Source organism: Nomascus leucogenys, chromosome 1a, assembly GCF_006542625.1.
Source record: "Nomascus leucogenys isolate Asia chromosome 1a, Asia_NLE_v1, whole genome shotgun sequence".
Lineage (NCBI taxonomy): Eukaryota > Metazoa > Chordata > Mammalia > Primates > Hylobatidae > Nomascus > Nomascus leucogenys.
Genome location: NC_044381.1, coordinates 49,698,203 through 49,718,314, shown reverse-complemented (window position 1 = coordinate 49,718,314; position 20,112 = coordinate 49,698,203). Strand labels below are relative to the sequence as shown.

The 20,112-nt window shown below is 43.3% G+C and overlaps 1 protein-coding gene across 2 annotated transcripts; it reads right to left on the bottom strand.

Annotated features, from left to right (window-relative positions):
• Positions 1 to 792: 792 nt before the first annotated feature.
• Positions 793 to 17,833, bottom strand: C1AH9orf64 (chromosome 1a C9orf64 homolog). 2 transcript variants are annotated; one of them, XM_003267470.2, is made up of 5 exons: positions 17,750 to 17,833; positions 17,017 to 17,107; positions 16,232 to 16,491; positions 7,295 to 7,490; positions 793 to 2,201 (listed from the first exon to the last, which is right to left on the bottom strand). In XM_003267470.2, exons 3-5 carry the CDS (start codon positions 16,403 to 16,405, stop codon positions 1,969 to 1,971), a joined length of 603 nt encoding a protein of 200 aa, XP_003267518.1. In that variant the 5' UTR covers positions 16,406 to 16,491; positions 17,017 to 17,107; positions 17,750 to 17,833; the 3' UTR covers positions 793 to 1,968. The 2 variants fall into 2 exon arrangements, with proteins under 2 accessions (XP_003267518.1, XP_003267517.1); XM_003267469.3 differs by lacking the exon at positions 17,750 to 17,833 and having other exon boundaries at positions 17,017 to 17,595.
• Positions 17,834 to 20,112: the final 2,279 nt, after the last annotated feature.

Genomic DNA, 20,112 nt, shown 5'->3' with positions numbered 1-20,112 from the left:
ACACTGGAAACTGTTATGATGCTTTCTGGTACAAGTTACAGAAAACTAATTCAAGATGCTGGAAATAATAAGGTAATGTGTTTATTATCTCAAGTATGAAGTCCATGGATAGGATGGGCTCAGGCATGAAAAGTATAGCTGGGCTCTAGCACCACAAAATGGCTACCTGCATGATAGCAGGTATCATGCTAAAAGCATTGCTCAGAGGAAGAAAAGGGACCTTTGTCCTATATCTCTTTCTTAAAAGTGAAGAATCCTTTTCTGGAAGCTTCCCAGCAGACTTGTCATCCAGTATCACTGTCCAGAACTAGATTATATACCCATTATCAAAGCAATCACAGGCAAGGAGAGTAAAGTGACTAGGAATAGTAAACCATTCATACAAGATCTACCTCCAGAACTGGGGATGGGATCACCATCCTCTGAGTCACACAGAACAGGGATAGACACAGGACCACTACTATGGTTGTGCAAGTTGTGTACTGCACAACTCCAGGAGGCCTCACTCACAGTCATTTGTAAGGTTATTATAACAAATTTCCAGCAGATGGCAGTAAAGTGCTTGGGAAAAGGGCATCTTTTTCTGACTTCTGAAGTCACAGCAAGCAGACAAGGTAGATACCTAACAAAATCAAGATTCTGTTAGAAGGAACGTGGCGGGGGTGGTTGGAAATGAGTACTGGACAGGTAATGAGAGTTCTGCAGCAGAAAGTAAATAATCTAACTTACAGTAAACCTTTTAAAATTATATATGGTAAATTCTATTTTAATGAAATAATAATCCATTCCAGGTTTAAGAAAAATTTTGAATATTTTTATTCAATTCCAATATAGTTACTCTGAAAAAACAAATTAGACAGATATCCTAAATTGACAATCATGATGTACAAAACCCACTATCATTACCAATAAAAAGTTTAAAATAAAGTGTCAAGATTGATTTTTACAAGAACAGCATTCATATATCAAAAACCTCTCTTTTTTATACCAAATGATTAAGGTACACTGAAAACTACACACCTCAAGAAAATATATCAATAGATGAAATATTATCACTGAAGATTAGTCACATAAGGCATGATTAGTTTTAGGAAATTTAAATAAAATATTAAAGTTCCTTCATTATTTCTGTCAACTACATGTCCACAGGAAAAAAAAAAAAACATAAATCAAAACTAAACAGGCAGACAAATGATAAAGTTGGGAATACATAGTGATGTCAGGAATTTTTTTTTTGAGACAAGGTCTCCATCTGTTGCCCAGGGTAGAATGCAGTGGCATGACTGTGGCTCACTGCAGCCTCAAACCCCTGGGCTCTAGCAATCCACCCTCCTCAGCCTCAGCCTACCACGTATTTGGGATTACAGAGCGTGCCACCACGCTAGGCTAATTTTTAAATTTTTGTAGAGATAGGGGTCTCCCTATGTTGCCTAGGCTGGTCTTGAACTCCTCGCCTCAAGCAATCTTCCTGCCTTGACCTCCCAAAGTGCTAAGATTATACGTATGAGCCACCACATCTGGCCTAGGAAGTTGTTTGTTTTTTTTTTGAGACAAAATTTCGCTCTTGTTGCTGAGGCTGGAGTGCAATGGCCTAATCTCGCCTCACTGCAACCTCCACCTCCTGAGTTCAAGCGATTCTCTTGCCTCAGCCTCCCAAGTAACTGGGATTACAGGCATGTGCCACCACGCCCAGCTAATTTTGTATTTTTAGTAGAGATGGCGTTTCACCATGTTGGCCAGGCGGTCTCAAACTCCTGACCTCAGGTGATCCACCTGCCTCAGCCTCCCACAGTGCTGGGATTACAGGCATAAGCCACTGTGCCTGGCCTAGGAAGTATTTTTCAAAGTGAGAATGGGTAATCAATTTCCTATAACCTTGATCATGTTCTCTAAATATCAAAGCAAAACTGTACAGATGATATGACATAAAACGCAGGGGGTTTTCTTTGGATCAGTTTACACTTGAGGTCAATAATATATGCAACGTATGCGATGAAACGGAATTCCTTTCATATCTTCCCTATGGTCACGGGCATAGTCCCATAAGTAATAATCCAGAAGAATGGAATTGATCTCTCCATTAGGTTTTTCACCCTTTTGTTCAATAAGCTCCAGAAGACAATCCCGGATCAGCTCAACACACCAAAGCGAGCACCCTCTGATTTCCACCTCTTGCCTGTCTCCATATGAGAGCATTTCTCCTGCAAGGGGGAAAAGCAGTAAGAAAAATTAATAGTCAATGATACAAAACCTACTCAGAACTTTCCTGTACAACAAAACAGAGTATTTAAATGGTACTCATTTTAAAACTGTAAATCTCAGACTTTTTGGTAATTTAAATCATTTCAAAACTTACACACTGATTTTTTTTTTTTTTTTTTTTTTTTTCCTTGAGACAGAGTCTCGCTCTGTCGCCCAGGCTGGAGTGCAGTGGCGCAATCTCGGCTCACTGCAAGCTCCGCCTCCCGGGTTCACGCCATTCTCCTGCCTCAGCCTCTCTGAGTAGCTGGGACTACAGGCGCCCGCCACCACGCCCGGCTAATTTTTTTGTATTTTTTTTTAGTAGAGACGAGGTTTCACTGCGGTCTCGATCTCCTGACCTCGTGATCTGCCCGCCTCGGCCTCCCAAAGTGCTGGGATTACAAGCGTGAGCCACCGCGCCCGGCCAAGAAATTAATCTCGTAACTTACACACTGATTTTAAATTACAAGTTAAATTCCACAAAGACAAGGGCCATATCTGGCTTGTCTCAATATTCCCAGTAGCTAGCATAGCACCTTGCACATACTAGCTCCCCAATAAATATTTGATAAATGAGTAAGTGGTGACCATAAATTTAAAACTATGACTGCTAGTTATTAAAAAGATGGAATTTAAAATTGGGTTTGATACCAGAAATAAAATTATTGTAGGCTAGGTGCAGTGCCTCACATCTGTAATGCTAGCAATTTGGGAGGCTGAGGTGGGAGGATTACTTGAGCTCAGGAGTTCAAGATCATCCTGGGCAACATGACAAAACCCCGTCTCTACAAAAAATACAAAAATTAGCCAGGCATGGTGGTATGTGCCTGTAGTCCCAGCTACTCGGGAGTAGTAGTCCCAGCTACTCGGGAGTAGTAGTCCCAGCATGGTGGTATTGCCTGTAGTCCCAGCTATTCGGGAGGTTGAGGTGGGAGGGTCGCTTGAGTCCAGAAGACAGAGGTTGCAGTGAGCCGAGATCACGCCATTGCACTCCAGTCTAGGCAACAGAGCCAACCATATCTCCAAAATAAATAAATATTTATTTTGAGAATATCTGATCCTGCAAGGTAGGCACTGGCTGTGTCTTGCCACTGAGACTAGAGTAGGACTCATGGACCCATGTCTATAAGCAGCAGTCAGATGCAAACTGTAGTGAGCTAGGTAGTGTACATAGTCCTATGCAAAGGTACTGTGTGTTTCCATATTTTTCTTATGAGAGAAGTCAGGAAGTTTGATTTTTATGTGAAATCTTCTAATTTTCAAGTGTTGGAAACTAATTAAAAATTGCTAGGCCATTTTTCAGGCCAAACATAACACAACTGCAAGCTGTATTTGGCCTCTGACCACCAAACTGCACCCATGCACAAAGTCTCACAGTACCCAGGATATCTTGTGACCTTAAGTAGTGTTACTTATGCCCCTTCCATCCAACTCTCCCATGGGCTTAGGCACTGGTCAGTGGAACAGGTGGGGAAACAGTGATTAACCAGGTTCCTCCATTTCCTTACTTTGCCCCAGGTGCTAGCATAGAAGCCCATACCTTCCTCTTCAGTTTTGCTGTTAATCACTTCCTCCAAATTTGACTATCAACTTGCTAAAACTGCCAAATCAACCAACAGAGTGGCTATGGAGGCAGACACTCCCACCCGAGTAGAGCTATCAGGTAAGACACTGCTCCACTTGGCGGCTGGACTGTAACCTTGAGGCAGAGGTACCCAGTTAAGCAGCACTCAGGTTCCTGACCCAGGATCATAAATGTCTGTTGTTTTAACCACTAAATTTTAGCGTAATCTGTTACACAGCAATAGATAGTAGTGGGTTGAACTGTGGCTCATAAAAAGATACATTCAAGTCATAACACCTGGTACCTGTGAATTTGACTTTGTTTGGAAATAGGGACTTTGCAGATGTAATCAGGTGAAGATGAGGTCATACTGGATTAGGATCAACCTTAAATCCAGTGAAGGAAAGGTGAGACCCCTTCTCTACAAAAAATGGAAAAAGTAGCCAGGCATGGTAGTATGCACCTCTAGTAGCCCCAGCTACTCAGGAGGCTGGGGCTGAGAAGGGAAGATCGCTTAAGCCCAGGAGTTTGAAGCTGCAGTGAGTTATGATCATGCCACTGCACTCCAGCCTTGGTGACAGAGTAAGACCCTGTTTCTAAACAAAAAAGAAAGCAAGCAAGAAAAGAAGAGGATATAGGTCGGGTGCAGTGGCTCATGCCTGTAATCCCAGCACTTTGGGAGGCCAAGGCGGGTGGATCACCTGAGGTTAGGAATTCAAGAGCAGCCTGGCCAACATGGTAAAACCTTGTCTCTACTAAAAATACAAAAATTAGCCAGGCGTGGTGCTGGGCACCTGTAATCCCAGCTATTCAGGAGGCTGAGGCAGGAGAATCACTTGAACCCGGGAGAAGGAAGTTGCAGTGACCTGAGATGGTGCCATTGCAATGGGCGACAAGAACAAAACTCCGTCTCAAAAAAAAAAAAAAAAAAAAAAGAGGATACAAAGAGACAGGAGACACAAGGATAAGAAGGCCATGATTGGTGTGATGCAGCTACAAACCAAGGAATGCCAAGGACTGCTGGAGCCACAAGGTACTGGAAAGAGGCAAGGAAGAATTTTTCCCAAGAGCCTTTGGAGGAAGGATGGTCCTGCCAACATCTTGATTTCAGACTTCCAGCCTCCAGAACTGTGACACATTTACATTTCGGTTGCTTGAAGCCATCTAGTTTGTGGTAATTTGTTATGTCAGCCCTAGGAAACTAATGTAATAACTAATGCAGCAACTTACATTATGGGATAGAACATGGACTTCAGACAGAAAAAGACATTTAAGTGGACTGACATAGATTAGTCAGGGAAGGTAATATGGCCCAGGTATTTGGTCTAAAAACTGGTCCTGGAATCACAGTGAAAAGCTAAATTTAGTTAAATTGCATTGTTAGTCTTTATAATTGGCCAAGTACTATGTCCTTGGTGAAGAGATGGGTTAAAGACAGTGGACAGAAATCTAAGTGGCACTTCCAAGGGCTGTCCCTGAGATACCCAGATGAGGGCAGAAGGGAAGGAATATAAGTGTAGCAAATCCTCAAGTTTGGAAGTACCATTGGAAGCCAGTTAAGGAAGGTCCTACCTCACCTGGTCAAACTAAGCTGGTCCTAGATTTCACTTAAGGTAGTTTTTAAAAATGAGTACACTATACTTATGTCTGTTACATTACATTTACAGTTTATTTTTGGTCTAGTTTTGCAGTAAAATACCTTTTGGAAAACAAAATCCAAATTTTACTTAAAGGCACTAAGTGGCAAAAGAATTTGTCCACCCTGTATCAAACTAGCTACCGATAGGAGAGTACCCTTTTAGAAGCAAGGCATAAATGGAGGCAGTAATGACTGCCAATGGATATTGGAAAAGAGCCTCTGGACTTGAAATGGATGAGAGAAGAAAATTCTGACATCTCTGTACAACTATGCTGGATGATCCCTTCTCACTAGGGTTTTTCTCACGGTAGCAGAGACAATTAAGTGCCATAAAAACTGAGAAGGAGATGGACAAATCACTATAAGCAAGGACAGCATTTGAGTGAAGCCTCTGTGGATGTATTGGATTTGAATTGAAAAAAACAAGCTGGGCACGGTGGCTCATGCCTGTAATCCCAGCACTTTGGGAGGCTGAGGAGGGTGGATCATGAGGTCAGGAGTTCAACACCAGCATGACCAACGTGGCGAAACCCCGTCTCTACTCAAAATACAAAAATTAGCCAGGCATTGTGGCATGCGCCTGTAATCCCAACTACTCAGGAGGCTGAGGCAGGAGAATGGCTTGAACCTGGGAGGCGGAGGTTCTGGTGAGCCGAGATCATGCCACCACACTCCAGCTTGGGCAACAGGGCGTCTCAAAAAAAAAAAAAAAAAAAAAGAAAGAAAGAAAATTTGGACGATGGAAACCATGTAAGAGAATACTCAGAGACAGGAATGAACAGTGTGTACAAAACAAAAAAAAAAGCAGCTTAATATGGCTGTATGAAAAATAAGCCCTGATTGCTAAATGTTGTCCCTTTTGAAGGTATCCAACAATTAGTGACCCTTGACATGGGCATGATGACAAAAAATAGCATGTTCTTTTTCAAATGAGGAAATGGAAGACAAAACAGATTGCCCATGGCAGCATAAAAACCCAGTACAGCCAACCATGGGAATAATGGTACCTTTATATTCTGTGTTATTCTGATCTGGAGGATTCAAATCTATTTCACAAGATGAAATTATTCAATCATAGAATCTACTTCTTTTAAAAAATACATAAGGCCGGGGCAGTGGCTCATGCCTGTAATCCCAGCACTTTGGAAGGCTGAAGTGAGAAGACTGCTTAAGCCCAGGATTTCGAGACCAGCCTGGGCAACATATTTTTTAAATAAAATAAAATAAAGAAAAAAGTCACAGAAAATTTTGCACCTAAAAGAGAAATTAACATGAAAATCATATAATAATTTTCCTCATACAAGGAAATGTTATAAGCTAATTTTCACACAAACTTTTCAACCCAATTTACCTAAGCTTATATATCATAAGGCTCCTAGTCTTGATATCAATAATCATATCCAATAATGGCGAATAAGCCTAGGGAAGTGAGTGACTTGTGCAAGATATCCCAGTGCAGACCTTGGAGTCTCTTCACTCAAAAGCCAATTCATATTACCTATCTTTCAGCCTACCTTCATATCACCATGTAGTGTGCTCTTCAGCTTAACACTCTTCAAATACTATACCTGATGAACTCTCAGTGTTACATACTTTCATATAACATAAATTTAGGTTTCATCAGGCTATGAAATTATAATGTTCAAATAGCACAATTTTCTACAATATCCACATTTCACAGTGTAAACAAAAAAATCATTTTCTCTACATTTTGTCTTTGCATTTTCCCTTACATATACTATGAACAATAAATAGTACTTTTTTTTTAAAGCAAAGGAGAACTTTTGTAAAAGAAACTAAACCGAGATCCAACAATTTAGTATAACAAAGAATGACTTAAAGTTGCAAACCTTTGAGAAGCTTCTTCAGTAGGTCATCAGAGTATTTCAGGGCTCCAAGATGAGCAAGAACCTGAGGTAATCTATAATCAGCAAACATGGTGATACTGGAGATGTCCTTGAAGCAGCCATCTCCTTTTCCTTCCAATACACTCCACGTATCTGCTACAAGGATTTGGGCTCGTTTGTAAAAAGAAACTCTTTTCCCCTGATGAGTGGAGAGAATATAAACGTTATTTGAGTATCTGAAAGCTTTATATATGCTATTTTTTAAAGGTGCAGGTTGAAACATTTTTTAAAAGGCAGAATAATCTTACTTTGTTGGTAAGAATTTATAGATTGGCCGGGCACCATGGCTCCCGCCCATAATCCCAGCACTTTGGGAAGCTGAGGTGGGCAGATTGCTTGAGCCCAGGAGTTCAAGACCAGCCTGTGAAACATGGTATAACTCCATCTCTACAAAAAAACAAAAAATTAGCCAGGCGTGGTGGCACATATCTATGGTCCCAGATACTCAGGAGGTGAGATGGCAGAATCGCATGAGCCTGGGAGGTCAAGGCTGCAGTGAACCATGATCACACCACTGCACTCCAGCCTGGGTGACAGAGGGAGACCCTGTCTCAAAAAAAAAAAAAAAAAAAAAAGAATTCATAGATCTTTTACAGGAAACAAAAGGATTTAATAAACATTAAATTTTCTATCACTCCAAACTCACTTCCCATTTTTCAAGGCACATAAAATACAATTTATGTAATCTTGATACTACTTACTCTTCTTTTTCAATGGCATTACTTCATATACAGATTTCTGCAATATAATCCTAGGGCTTATTATTATTATTATTATTTTTTGAGATGGAGTCTTGCTCTGTCGCCCAGGCTGGAGTGCAGTGGCGCAATCTCGGCTCACTGCAAGCTCCGCCTCCCGGGTTCACGCCATTCTCCTGCCTCAGCCTCCCGAGTAGCTGGGACTACGGGCGCTGTCACCACGCCCGGCTAATTTTTTGTATTTTTTTAGTAGAGACGGGGTTTCACTGTGTTAGCCGGGATGGTCTCAATCTCCTGACCTTGTGATCCACCCGCCTCGGCCTCCCAAAGTGCTGAGATTACAGGCGTAAGCCACCGTGCCCGGCCCAAGGGCTTATTATTTTAAATGTGTAGATAGCATTCCTTTTGAAAGTTTCTTAAAACACATGTCTGTTTTTCTGATTGCAATATAATTCACATTAATTGTGTAATATACAGCCAAGTATAGGCCGGGCATGGTGGCTGACGCCTGTAATCCCAGCACTTTGGGAGGCTGAGGCAGGAGGATCACGAGGTCAGGAGTTCGAGACCAGCCTGGCCAATATGGTAATACCCCGTCTGTACTAAAAATACAAAAACTAGCTGGGTGTGGTGGCGATTGCCTGTAGTCCCAGCTACTCAGGAGGGTGAGGTAGAAGAATCGCTTGAACTTGAGTGGCGGAGGTTGCAGTGAGCCGAGATTGCACCACTGTACTCCAGCCTGGGCAACACAAGGCTCTGTCAAAAAAAAAAAAAAAAAAAAAAAATACAGCAACATATAAAGAATAATCATCCATAAGCTCAGGTCTGAAGAGAACCACAACATTCATTTTTAACTGTTTCCTTTCAGATAATATGACTAACTTATTTTATAAAGACATTAATTGATCAACAGCTAGAAAATGATCATATTTACCAATTTTGGAAATGCTCAAAGTTGATATGTAAGTCCAAATGTGAAAATGAAATAGCCAATTATATTTATACATAGAAAAGACAAATTTAACCGAGCATTAGTGGGTTATAATTTAACTAAAAAATTCTAGCTAAGTGTGGTGGCTTACACTTGTAATCTCATCAATTTGGGAGGCCAAAGCCAGAGGATTGTTTGAAGCCAGAAGTTCAAAACCAGCCTGGAAAACGATGAAACTCCATCTCTACAAAACACGGCGAAACCCCGTCTCTACAACCACCACACCTGGCTAATTTTCATATTTTAGTAGAGATGGGGTTTCACTATGTTGGCCAGACTGGTCTCAAACTCCTGACATCAGGTGATCCGCCTGCCTTGGCCTCTCAAAGTGCTGGGATTACAGGCATGAGCCACCATGCCAGGCCTACAAATTTTTTTTTTTTTTTTTTTTAATTAGCTAGGCGTGGTGGCACGTGCCTGTAGTCTCAGCTACTCACCAGGCTGAAGCAGGGGATTTGCTTGAGCCTGTGAGGTAGAGGCTGCAGTGAGCTGTGATCACATCACTGAACTCCAGCCTGGGCAACTGACTGAGACTCTATCTCAAAAAACAACCCCCCAAAAACACTCTGTAAATCTACAAATGCAAATCAGCCTAGATTATGGAAAAACATAGATAATTACAATCGACTATTAGTCCTAATACCAACAGTAATAACCTTAAATAATGTTTTATAAATGTTTGTTTATCAATATTACTAGCTCCCAAAATATATCCTGACCACCTTGGAGGAGAATATTTTAACTTGTAAATGATATAAACAAATAAATACGTGATTAAAAGTTTAAGGAAAGGCTCTATACAAAAATTCCTTAAGATGACACTACAGATTCTTTTATTTACTAAGAAAACGCCAATGATACTGTCATAACAAGAAATAACCTAATATTGCTTAACCTTAAGATATGCCTATTATAACAGATCCAGACCTATTTTTATTATACTAAGTAAATTAAAACTTCTAAAGCTACATTTAAGAAAGTCAGAATTTGTTTTCCAGAGCAAATATACATTCTCATTGTCTGACATGGTGTAATGTCTCTAAATTAAATTAAGGGGCTGAAGGAACAAATCACAATTTAAAACATTCCTACATTATGCTATCACCCTATATTCCTAAACCTATCTAAATATGACAACTTGGCAATTGTTCCTCTACATAAACTGGATTTATATATGGCAACCAGGTTTCTAGTTCAAGTCTAGTTTATAAAACAACACAAGACATGGCTGGGCGCAGTGGCTCATGCCTGCAATCCCAGCACTTTGGGAGGCCAAGGCGGGCGGATCACCTGAGGTTGGGAGTTTGAAACCAGCCTGACCAACATGGAGAAACGCCGTCTCTACTAAAAAAAATACAAAATTAGCCGGGCATGGTGGCACATGCCTGTAATCCCAGCTACTCGGGAGGCTGAGGCAGGAGAATCACTTGAACCCGGGAGGTGGAAGTTGTGATGAGCCGAGATCACACCATTGCACTCCAGCCTCGGCAACAAGAGTGAAACTCTGTCTCAAGGGGAAAAAAAAAAAAAACCAACCAGCAAGACATAAGACTTAACTTATAAGAATGTCTATTAAACACAATTACTACACCATCAAGTTTATTATAATAGATAGAAGCCATTATCTGCTATTTTTAACAAGATTCATAGAGCAAAATGGAAAAAACTAGGAATCAAACTTACGTAACAACCCACATGGAAAAAAAACAAAAAATAAAAATAACAAAATCAGTGCTAGCATCTAAGAAAACACGTAAATTATCATGTCACTGCTGTTTCCATGGTAGCAGACTAGTATATATAAAGAATAGATTATAATAGATATAATAATAAGATAAAAAAGGACAAAAAGATTTAAGGGAGGAATCAAAAATAAATTCAAGTAATCTGTAAAACATTTTCCTATTTTTTTTTTTGGAGATGGAGTCTTGCTCTGTTGCCCAGGCTGGAGTACAATGGTGCAATCTCGGCTCACTGCAACCTCTGCCTCCCGGGTTCAGGCCATTCTCCTGCCTTAGCCTCCCGAGTAGCTGGGATTACAGGTGGGCGCCACCACGCCCAGCTAATTTTTGTATTTTTAGTAGAGACAGGGTTTCACCACGTGTGCCAGGCTGGTCTCGAACTCCTGACCTTGTGATCCACCTGCCTCAGCCTCCCAGAGTACAAGGATTACAGGTATGAGCCACCACACCCGGCCATCTATGAAACATTTTCTTGGTAAGCTCATTATGGTTTTAGAAATCAAATGATTTTCGTAATCAAATTCTGGATCTCTAAAATATTAACTGGTATCACTAAAACTACTGGTAAATCTCCAAATAACAATTGCTTACATGTTTCATGATATTGTTTTGTGATTTAAATATTTTCTAAATCATACCTTTAAAAAATAATTGTCAATAAAAAGCTCTATGACCATGAGTTAATTTTTTTCTTTTCTTTTCTTTTTCTTTTTTTTTTAGACAAGGCCTCACTACCGCTCAGGCTGTGGCTCAATTCAGTGGCTCAATCACAGCTCACTGCTGCCTTGACCTCCTTGGGCTCAAGCAATCCTCCCATCTCAGCCTCCTGAATAGCTGGGACTATAGGTGTTCACCACCAAGGCCAGTTAGTTTTCTTGTTATTTTGCAGAGATGAGGTTTCCCCATGTTGCCCAGGCTGGTCTTGAACTCCTGGGCTCAAGTGATCCACCCACCTTGGCCTCCCAAGGTTCTAGGATTACAGGCAAGAGCCATCGCACCTGGACAGTTAAGTTTTTCGAAAAAATTATTCCATAATTTTATCATGAATAAATAGAAAGTTCAAGGATTACAAAAGTTAAGAACAACATAGGCCAAGTGCGGTGGCTCACGCCTGTAATCCCAGCACTTTGGGAGGCCGAGGTGGGCAGATCACCTGAAGTCAGGAGTTCAAGACCAGCCTGGCCAACATGGTGAAACCCTGCCTCTACAAAAATATAAAAATTGACCAGGCATGATGGCGGGTGTCTGTAATCCCAGCTACTCAGGAGCTGAGGTGGGATCGCTTCAACTTGGGAGGCGGAGGTTGCAGTGAACCGAGATTGTGTCATTGCACCCCAGCAAGACTCCATCTCAAAAAAACAAAAAACAACAACAACAAAAAAAAAAACAAAGGCTGGCACGGTGGCTCATGCCTGTAATCCCAACACCTTGGGAGGCCAAGGTGGGTGGATCACCTGAGGTCAGGAGTTCGAGACCAGCCTGGCCAACATGGTAAAACCCCATCTCTACTAATATACAAAAATTAGCCTGGCGTGGTGGTGCGCACCTCTGATCCCAGCTAACTCAGAAGGCTGAGGCAGGAGAATCGCTAGAACTCGGGAGGCGGAGGTTGCAGTGAGCCGAGATCACGCCATTGCACTCCAGCCTGGGTGACAGAGCGAGACTCTGTCTCAAAAAACAACAACAACAAAACTAAAAATAAAAAATAAAATGTTATCTATTGAAATATCAAAAAGCTTATGTTTTTTATATTTATCAGTATGTCACAGTAACAGTAATAGTCATAAGAAAGCCAATTTGTTAATTAGAACTTTTACAAAGTTACTGCATTACTCTAAATCAGAGTAACTTGAAGAGCTTAAAAAATAGCTCTTCTTTCACCTATTCATCAGGCTCTTTGAGGGTGGTGTTTTGGAAATATATTCGAATTTTAAGCCTCCTGATTCTGGGGCACAGCCAGGTTGGGAAATCACTGATCTAAATCTATCTAAATTAAAAATTGTTAACTTTATTAATCTGTTCATGTCTAAAAATGAATGATAATCTCAGTAAATAGGTATACATTAAAAACACATAACTAGTTTGTGCAAATTGTTTATTTTTATTTATTTATTTTTCTAGGACAAGGTCTTGCTCTTCCAGGCTGGAGTAAAGTGGAACTATCATAGCTCACTGCAGCCTCCACCTCCTGGGCTCAAGCGATCCTCCTGCCTCAGCCTCCTGAGTAGCTAGAACCACAGGCACGCCACCATACCTGGCTAGTTTTTAAATTTTTTGTAGAAATGGAGTCTCACGTGTTGTCCAGGCTGGTCTCGAACTTCTGGGCTCAAGCAATCCTCTTACCTCAGCCACCCAATGTGTTGGGATTATGGGCTTGAGCCACCATGCCTAGCCCATTTTGGGGATTTTTCTGTAAAACTGTATTTTAGAAACAAGTACTCATGAGAAATGGTTTCTGTACCAATTTTCATTTAAAAATGTAACAGATTAGGTCGGGCGCTGTGGCTCACACCTGTAATCCCAGAACCTTAGGAGGCCAAGGTGGGTGGATCACAGGGTCAGGAGTTCAAGATCAGCCTGGCCAATATGGTGAAACCCTGTCTCTACTAAAAATACAAAAATTAGGCCGGGTGCAGTGGCTCACGCCTGTAATCCCAGCACTTTTGAGGCCGAGGCGGGCGGATCACCAGGTCAGGAGATCAAGACCATCCTGGCTAACACGGTGAAACACCATCTCTACTAAAAATACAAAAAAATTAGCCGGGCATGGTGGCGGGCGCCTGTAGTCCCAGCTACTAGGGAGGCTGAGGCAGGAGAATGGCATCAACCCAGGAGGCGGAGCTTGCAGTGAGCTGAGATGGCGCCACTGCACTCCAGCCTGGGTGACAGAGCAAGACTCCGTCTCAAAAAAAAAAAAAATACAAAAATTGTGCGTGGTAGTGGGTGCCTGTAATCCCAGCTACTCGGAGGCAGAGAACTGCTTGAACCCAGGAGGCAGAGGTTGCAGTGAGCAGAGACGGTGTTACTGCACTCCAGCCTGGGTGACAGAGACTCTGTCTCAAAAAAAAAAAGAAAGTATCAGATTGGCTGGGCATGGTGGCTCAAGCCTGTAATCCCAGCACCTTGGGAAGCTGAGGCAGGCAGATCACTTGAGGTCAGGAGTTCAAGACCAGCCTGGCCAACATGGTGAAACCCTGTTCCTACTAAAAATACAAAATTAGCTGGGCATGGTGGCAGATGCCTGTAATCCCAGCTACTTGTGAGACTGAGGCAGGAGAATCATTTGAACCCAGGAGGTGAAGGTTGTAGCAAGCCAAGATACTGCCACTTTCTAGTACATTTTTTAAAAATTGAACTTTTCAGCAAAGCAAAACCAAAGCACTGTGCTATAAATGAAATGCAGTTCTTTATAGCAGTGTGAGAACAGACTAATACAATTGAATTCTTTTTTTTTTCTTGAGATAGAGTCTTGCTCTTGTCGTCCAGGCTGGAATGCAGTGGCATGATCTCAGCTCACTGCAACCTCCAGCTCCTGGGTTCAAGTGATTCTCCTGCCTCAGCCTCCTAAGTAGCTGGGATTACAGGCACCCACCACTACACCCGGCTAATTTTTATATTTTTAGTAGAGACGGGGTTTCACCACGTTGGCCAGGCTGGTCTTGAACTCCTGACCTTGCGATCTACCCGCCTCGGCCCCCCAAAGTGCTGGGATTACAGGCGTGAGCCACCACACCCAGCCAATTTCTTTTATTTTTTTGAGATGGAGTCCAGCTCTGTCGCCCAGGCTGGAGTGCTCACTGCAACCTCCACCTCCCAGGTTCAAAAGATTCCAAAAGAATTTTACAAAAACAAAATCCAGGTGCAGCCTGTAAGGGTCCAACAAAATGATCATTTGTTCAAGTACACTGTGTAGGAAAAAGAAAACACAAAATATATATACAGTACACTGAACTTTTCAAGAAATACTTTTTTGAGATAGAGTCTAATTCTGTCTCGCCTAGGCTGGAGTGCAGTGGTGCAATCTTGGCTCACTGCAGCCTCCACCTCTCGGGTTCAAGTGATTCTCCTGCCTCAGCCTCCTAAGTAGCTGGGACTACAGGTGCGTGCAACCATACCCAGCTAATTTTTGTATTTTTAGTAGAGATGGGGTTTCACCATGTTGCTAGGCTGGTCTTGAGCTCCTGACCTCAGGTGATTCACCCACCTAGGCCTCCCAAAGTGTTGGGATTACAGGCGTGAGCCACCGAGTCCAGCCAGAAATACTTTTTATTAGGGAGAGGTTAGTACACATTCTGATCTTCATTCAATAAAGTAACCTTCTTGAAGTACTAAAAATACTTAATTTTCCATAAGGAGAACATTACACGGAGGGTTCCATGTTTTTTAGGTTTGAAACATTTTAAAAGGAAAAAAGAAAAGGAAGCAAAGAATGAAATACTGATTAGAAAACATAAGAAATGAGATGAAACCCCATCTCTACTAAAAGTACAAAAAAAATTAGCCGAGTGTGGTAGCATGCGCCTGCAGTCCCAGCTACTCAGGAAGCAGAGGCAGGAGAATCGTTTGAACCTGGGAGGTGGAGGTTGCAGTGAGCTGAGATCGTGCCACTGCACTCCAGCCTGGGAGTCAGAGCAACACTCCGTCTCAGGGAAAGAAAAAAAAAAGGCCAGGCACAGTGGCTCACACCTGTAATCCCAGCACTTTGGGAGGCCAAGGTGGGTGGATCAGAGGTCAGGAATTCAAGACCAGCCTGGCCAACATGGTGAAACCCCGTCTCTACTAAAAATACAAAAATTAGCCTAGCGCGGTGGCGGGTGCCTGTAATCCCAGCTAGTCGGGAGACTGAAGCAGATGAATCACCTGAACCCGGGAGGCGGAGTTTGCAGTGAGCCAAGATCGCACCACTGCACTCTAGCCTGGGTGACAGAGAGAGACTCCATCTTAAAAAAAAAAAAAAAAAAGAAAAAAGAAAGAAATAAATGACGCCAGGCGTGGTGGTTCACGCCTGTAATCACAACACTTTGGGAGGCTGAGGCGAGTGGATCACCTGAGGTTGGGAGTTTGAGACCAGCCTGGCCAACATAGTGAAACCCCGTCTCTACTAAAAATACATAAAATTAGCCGGGCGTGGTGGCGCATCCCTGTAATCCCAGCTACTCAGGAGGCTGAGGCAGGAGAATCGCTTGAACCCGGGAGGTAGAGGTTGCGGTGAGCCAAGATCACACCATTGCACTCCAGCCTGCGCAACAAGAGCAAAACTCTGTCTCAAACAAACAAGCAAAAAGAAAACAGAAGAAATGACTTTGAAACACTACTTGATTTTGTTAGTTTCTTCCATAAGGAATACACTTAAAAATTTAAGTTTTTATTCTTAAAATGAGTTCTGGAAGTAAAAGAGTTAACTCTGAGATGATTAAGACTTCTAAAATCCCCAACAGAAGCAACTCACCTCAAACAGAGTCACATCTCTGTAAGAAGGAAAACTTTCAACCACCAGGTGCATTAACTTCTGCGCACTATTCTCACTTTCTCGGACGCAGTTGAGAAAAGAGCCTCCAAACTTCTCCAGCAGAATTTTCCCGGTTTCATTGAGAATCCGATGCCTCTCTTCTACTAAGGGCATGGAAACGTCTGTGTCAGAACGAAGTATATTCCGAACCTGATCCAGGGTCACTGTCGCGTAGTACGAGGCACTAGTTACTGGTATCCCTTTAGTGAAAAAATAAAATTCAGAGGACCAATGTCATACTTCCATATGCATTAAACCCTTGCTTTTACATCATGGAATTAATATGAAACCAAATGAGTGTTATAGGAATGCACCAAAAGTGGAAAAATAAAAAATCTAAAGCAAAACTCTCATTTTCTACTTGTTCATCTGTACTTATTCATCCATTTCTAACTACTGCAGTATTACATCAGATGTATTTTGAGTAAATTGCTTTATAACATCGGCCCTTTTGTTCTTCAGGTGTCATTCAAATGGCATTCTTTATAAAACTGACTTTTATGCTACTGTAACTTTTATGCTGCAATGATAAATATTAACATCATTTCCCACTAAAATATGCCCCTTTTCATACTTCCATTTTAAGCATAAGGACTTGCAACGAACTTCAGGTTCGCTTTTCATTATTCCATCTCCCAACCCGCTCCTTGGAACTCCCCTACACACACCCTAAGTAAATGGAAACCTCAAAGGCTGTTAGGTCCGACGGCGAGTATGGCACCAACCTTCGTCGAGGGCTCTGTTGACGGCGGCGCACAGGGACCAGTACCCACTGTATGTTCTCCCTCTGTACCTCACCACACACTTGTGCTCGTCCTGCTCCGACCAAAAGGAGAAGTTGAGCGTGTCTGTCACGAACACCCAGTTGACCGCGGCCTCGTCGGCCGCCCTGGGGTTCAGCTCATGAAGAGCTTTCCACCCCTCCACGCGCAGCTCTGGCCCCGCCGCCTTAGCCAGCAGCAGCTCTGCCACCCTCCGTACGCCTCCGCTGTCAATAAACACATCCCGACTGTTTTCTGCAATGAATTTAGAGGATTCCCTGGGATTTAGGAGCCCGTCCATTCTGCCCTTCGGGACCCGGCGGGCCAAACTCTTCCCGCCCTAGGCGGGTCAAGGTCCACTCTGCGCCTCGCGCTACTACGAACCGCGGGATCACGGGGCCTAAACAAGGTCCCGCCCTGCCAGGGAGTGGAATTGAGAACTTAGTGCAGCCAAGGTAAAAGTTCTCTCCCGCGGCGCTGCCCTGATTAGGAAACTGGAGACACCCCGGGGCAGCTCGCTGGGCCGAGGCCGCAAGCACTTCCGGGAAAGCGCTCCCGTTCACGCCCTCTCAGGCGCGCTCCCACGCTCCGCTTCCGGTTCCAAAGGTCTGGAAACTGCCAAGGGTCGGGCGTTCACCGGCCGTGAGTTGCCCACCCTGGGAGGTGCATGGCTTTGCCATGTTGTGCCTTTTCTCACCCCGCTTCGGACAGCTGGGACTCGAAGACGGCGACTCGCCGCCGTGGCCTGGGTCGCGATGCCCCTACCCCGCTCCCGCCCCTCTCCTTTCCCGCAGCCTGGGCAAGACGCCCTCGGCAACGCTCCGCATCCGGGCTCCTTGGCCTCGAGGAGCATTATGGCCGTAGATCTGGGTGCTGAGGACTGAACCACCCCCAGACTGCGACATGGGGCAGCGGTGCCTCCTTCCCCAAGCCCCAGGGAGTGTTTTTTTGTTTTGTTTTTTGTTTTTGTTTAAGTGAATTCCTGGCCCATTTGGCCGAACGAACGTTAGGATTAGTTGGAAGGTTTGGAGAAATGGATGAGGAAACAAATGTGTTAAATTGTTAAATTAATCTTGTGTGCCTGGCAGTGTACTTAAGTACTAAATCTCACCTAGGCTGGGTCATGACAAAAGCGGCTATTGTGATCCCGCTTTTGCAAGTGAAGCTGAGTGGTTCATTGATTAACCCCCATCACAGCAATGGTTTGGGCTAGGATTTAAACCTTTGATAATTGAGCCCCCTAAATCGAGGGCACTTTATGAGCCAATCACCAGTGCCAACCATTCTGGTCAGTCAAATAGTGACCATATCAGTGGCCCTACTGAGAAGACATTAAAAATGAGGAAATAAGTGTCTCACAACTGCAAACTTATACAAGTACCTTATATTATTAGGAGAGAGGTGTAGAAGCCAATTTAGTGATGATCCAAATTTGACTGGTGATGAAGTTTTAGTATAAAGGTATGCATTTTTATTTCCTTTTGGAGACTTAAATCTCCATGGATAACGTTCACACCTTTGAAAATCACCTATTAAAAATAATCATCAGTACTCATCTCTAGTTACCGACAGGAAAATCTTGGTATTTTTGGAGGATTCGGAGCTTTTAAATTTGTTTGTTTGTTTGAGACAGAATCTCACCCTGTCACCCAGGCTGGAGTGCAGTGGCATGATCTCCCCTCACTGCAACCTCCACCTCCCCGGTTCAAGTGATTCTCCTGCCTCAGCTTCCCAATTAGCTGGGATTATAGGTGACTGCCACCACACCTGACTAATTTTTGTATTTTTAGTAGAGATGGGGTTTCCCCATGTTGGCCAGGCTGGTCTCAAACTCCGGACCTCAGGTGATCCGCCCTCCTCGGCCTCCCAAATGGAGCTTTTTTTTTTTTTTTTTTGAGACGGAGTCTTGCTCTGTCGCCCAGGCTGGAATGCAGTGGCACAATCTCGGCTCACTGCAACCTCCGCCTCCTGCGTTCAAGCAATTCTCCTGCCTCAGCCTCCTGAGTAGCTGGGATTATAGGTGCCCGCCACCATGCCCGGGTAAATTTTGTATTTTTAGTAGGGACAGGGTTTCACCATGTTGGCCAGGCGGATCTCGGTCTCCTGACCTCAGGTGATCAGCCCGTCTTGGCCTCCCAAAATGCTGGGATTATAGGCATAAGCCACCACACCTGGCCCCAAATGGAGCTTTTAAATTTGACAGCTGTTACCCTAGAAAAGCAGATCTTTATCACTCCAGTTTCTTAATTTTGGTAAGAAAAAGGAACTTTAAGGACTCCACTATGATACGTTTTCCAGAAAAAGTCACTAGTACATTAATACAGTTGTTAAGGAAATGTAAGTCTGTTGGCTTGGGATTTTTCCTTTCTACCACAGCACTGAAGTCTTGGGAGACAAATTGATTTAGCAAGGAAATCTAGCAATCTGCAAAAGAATCCAGAAGGGTAAATAACTTAGACCCTTTTCTCTCACTGAGGTTTATTGATAGAAAAAAGTCAAATGCCAGCCAGATGTGGTGACTCACACCTGTAATCCCAGCTCTTTGGGAGGCCAAGGTGGGTGGATCACTTGAGTGCAGGAGTTTGAGGCCAGCCTGAGCAACATGGGGAAACCTTGTCTCTACCCAAAACACAAAAAATTAGGTGGATGTGGTGGCATGCGTGAGTGGTCCCAGCTACTAGGGAGGCTGAGGTGGGAGGATCATCTGAGCCCAGGAGGCAGAGAGATTCCAGTGAGGTGAGACCGTGCCACTGCACACTCCAGCCTGTGAGAAAAAGTGAGACCCCCCCGTTCCCCCTCCCACCCAAAAAGTCAAATTCCTGCTTATGTTCAAGGCATTTAAGCACTAAAAGTAGTATACACAAGAATAAAACATGCTTCCTTCACTAAACGTTGAGATAAATCAAAACTGTGTGTGTCTGGGATTTTTGTTTTTGTTTTTTTAAGTGTGTCTACAAGACGCTGAGAATACAAAAAGTGAGTTGGGCTGGCCGTGGTGACTCAGGCCTGTAATCCCAGCACTTTAGCAGGCCGAGGATCACTTGAGCCCAGGAATTCGAG

Coding starts and splice junctions, on each gene's coding strand:
- C1AH9orf64 (XM_003267469.3), bottom strand. CDS start 17,353: ATGGACGGGCTCCTAAATCCCAGGGAATCCTCTAAATTCATTGCAGAA. Junction 16,492..17,016: donor CAACAGAGCCCTCGACGAAG/GTTGGTGCCATA, acceptor TTTTCACTAAAG/GGATACCAGTAACTAGTGCC. Junction 7,491..16,231: donor GAGATGTGACTCTGTTTGAG/GTGAGTTGCTTC, acceptor TCCACTCATCAG/GGGAAAAGAGTTTCTTTTTA.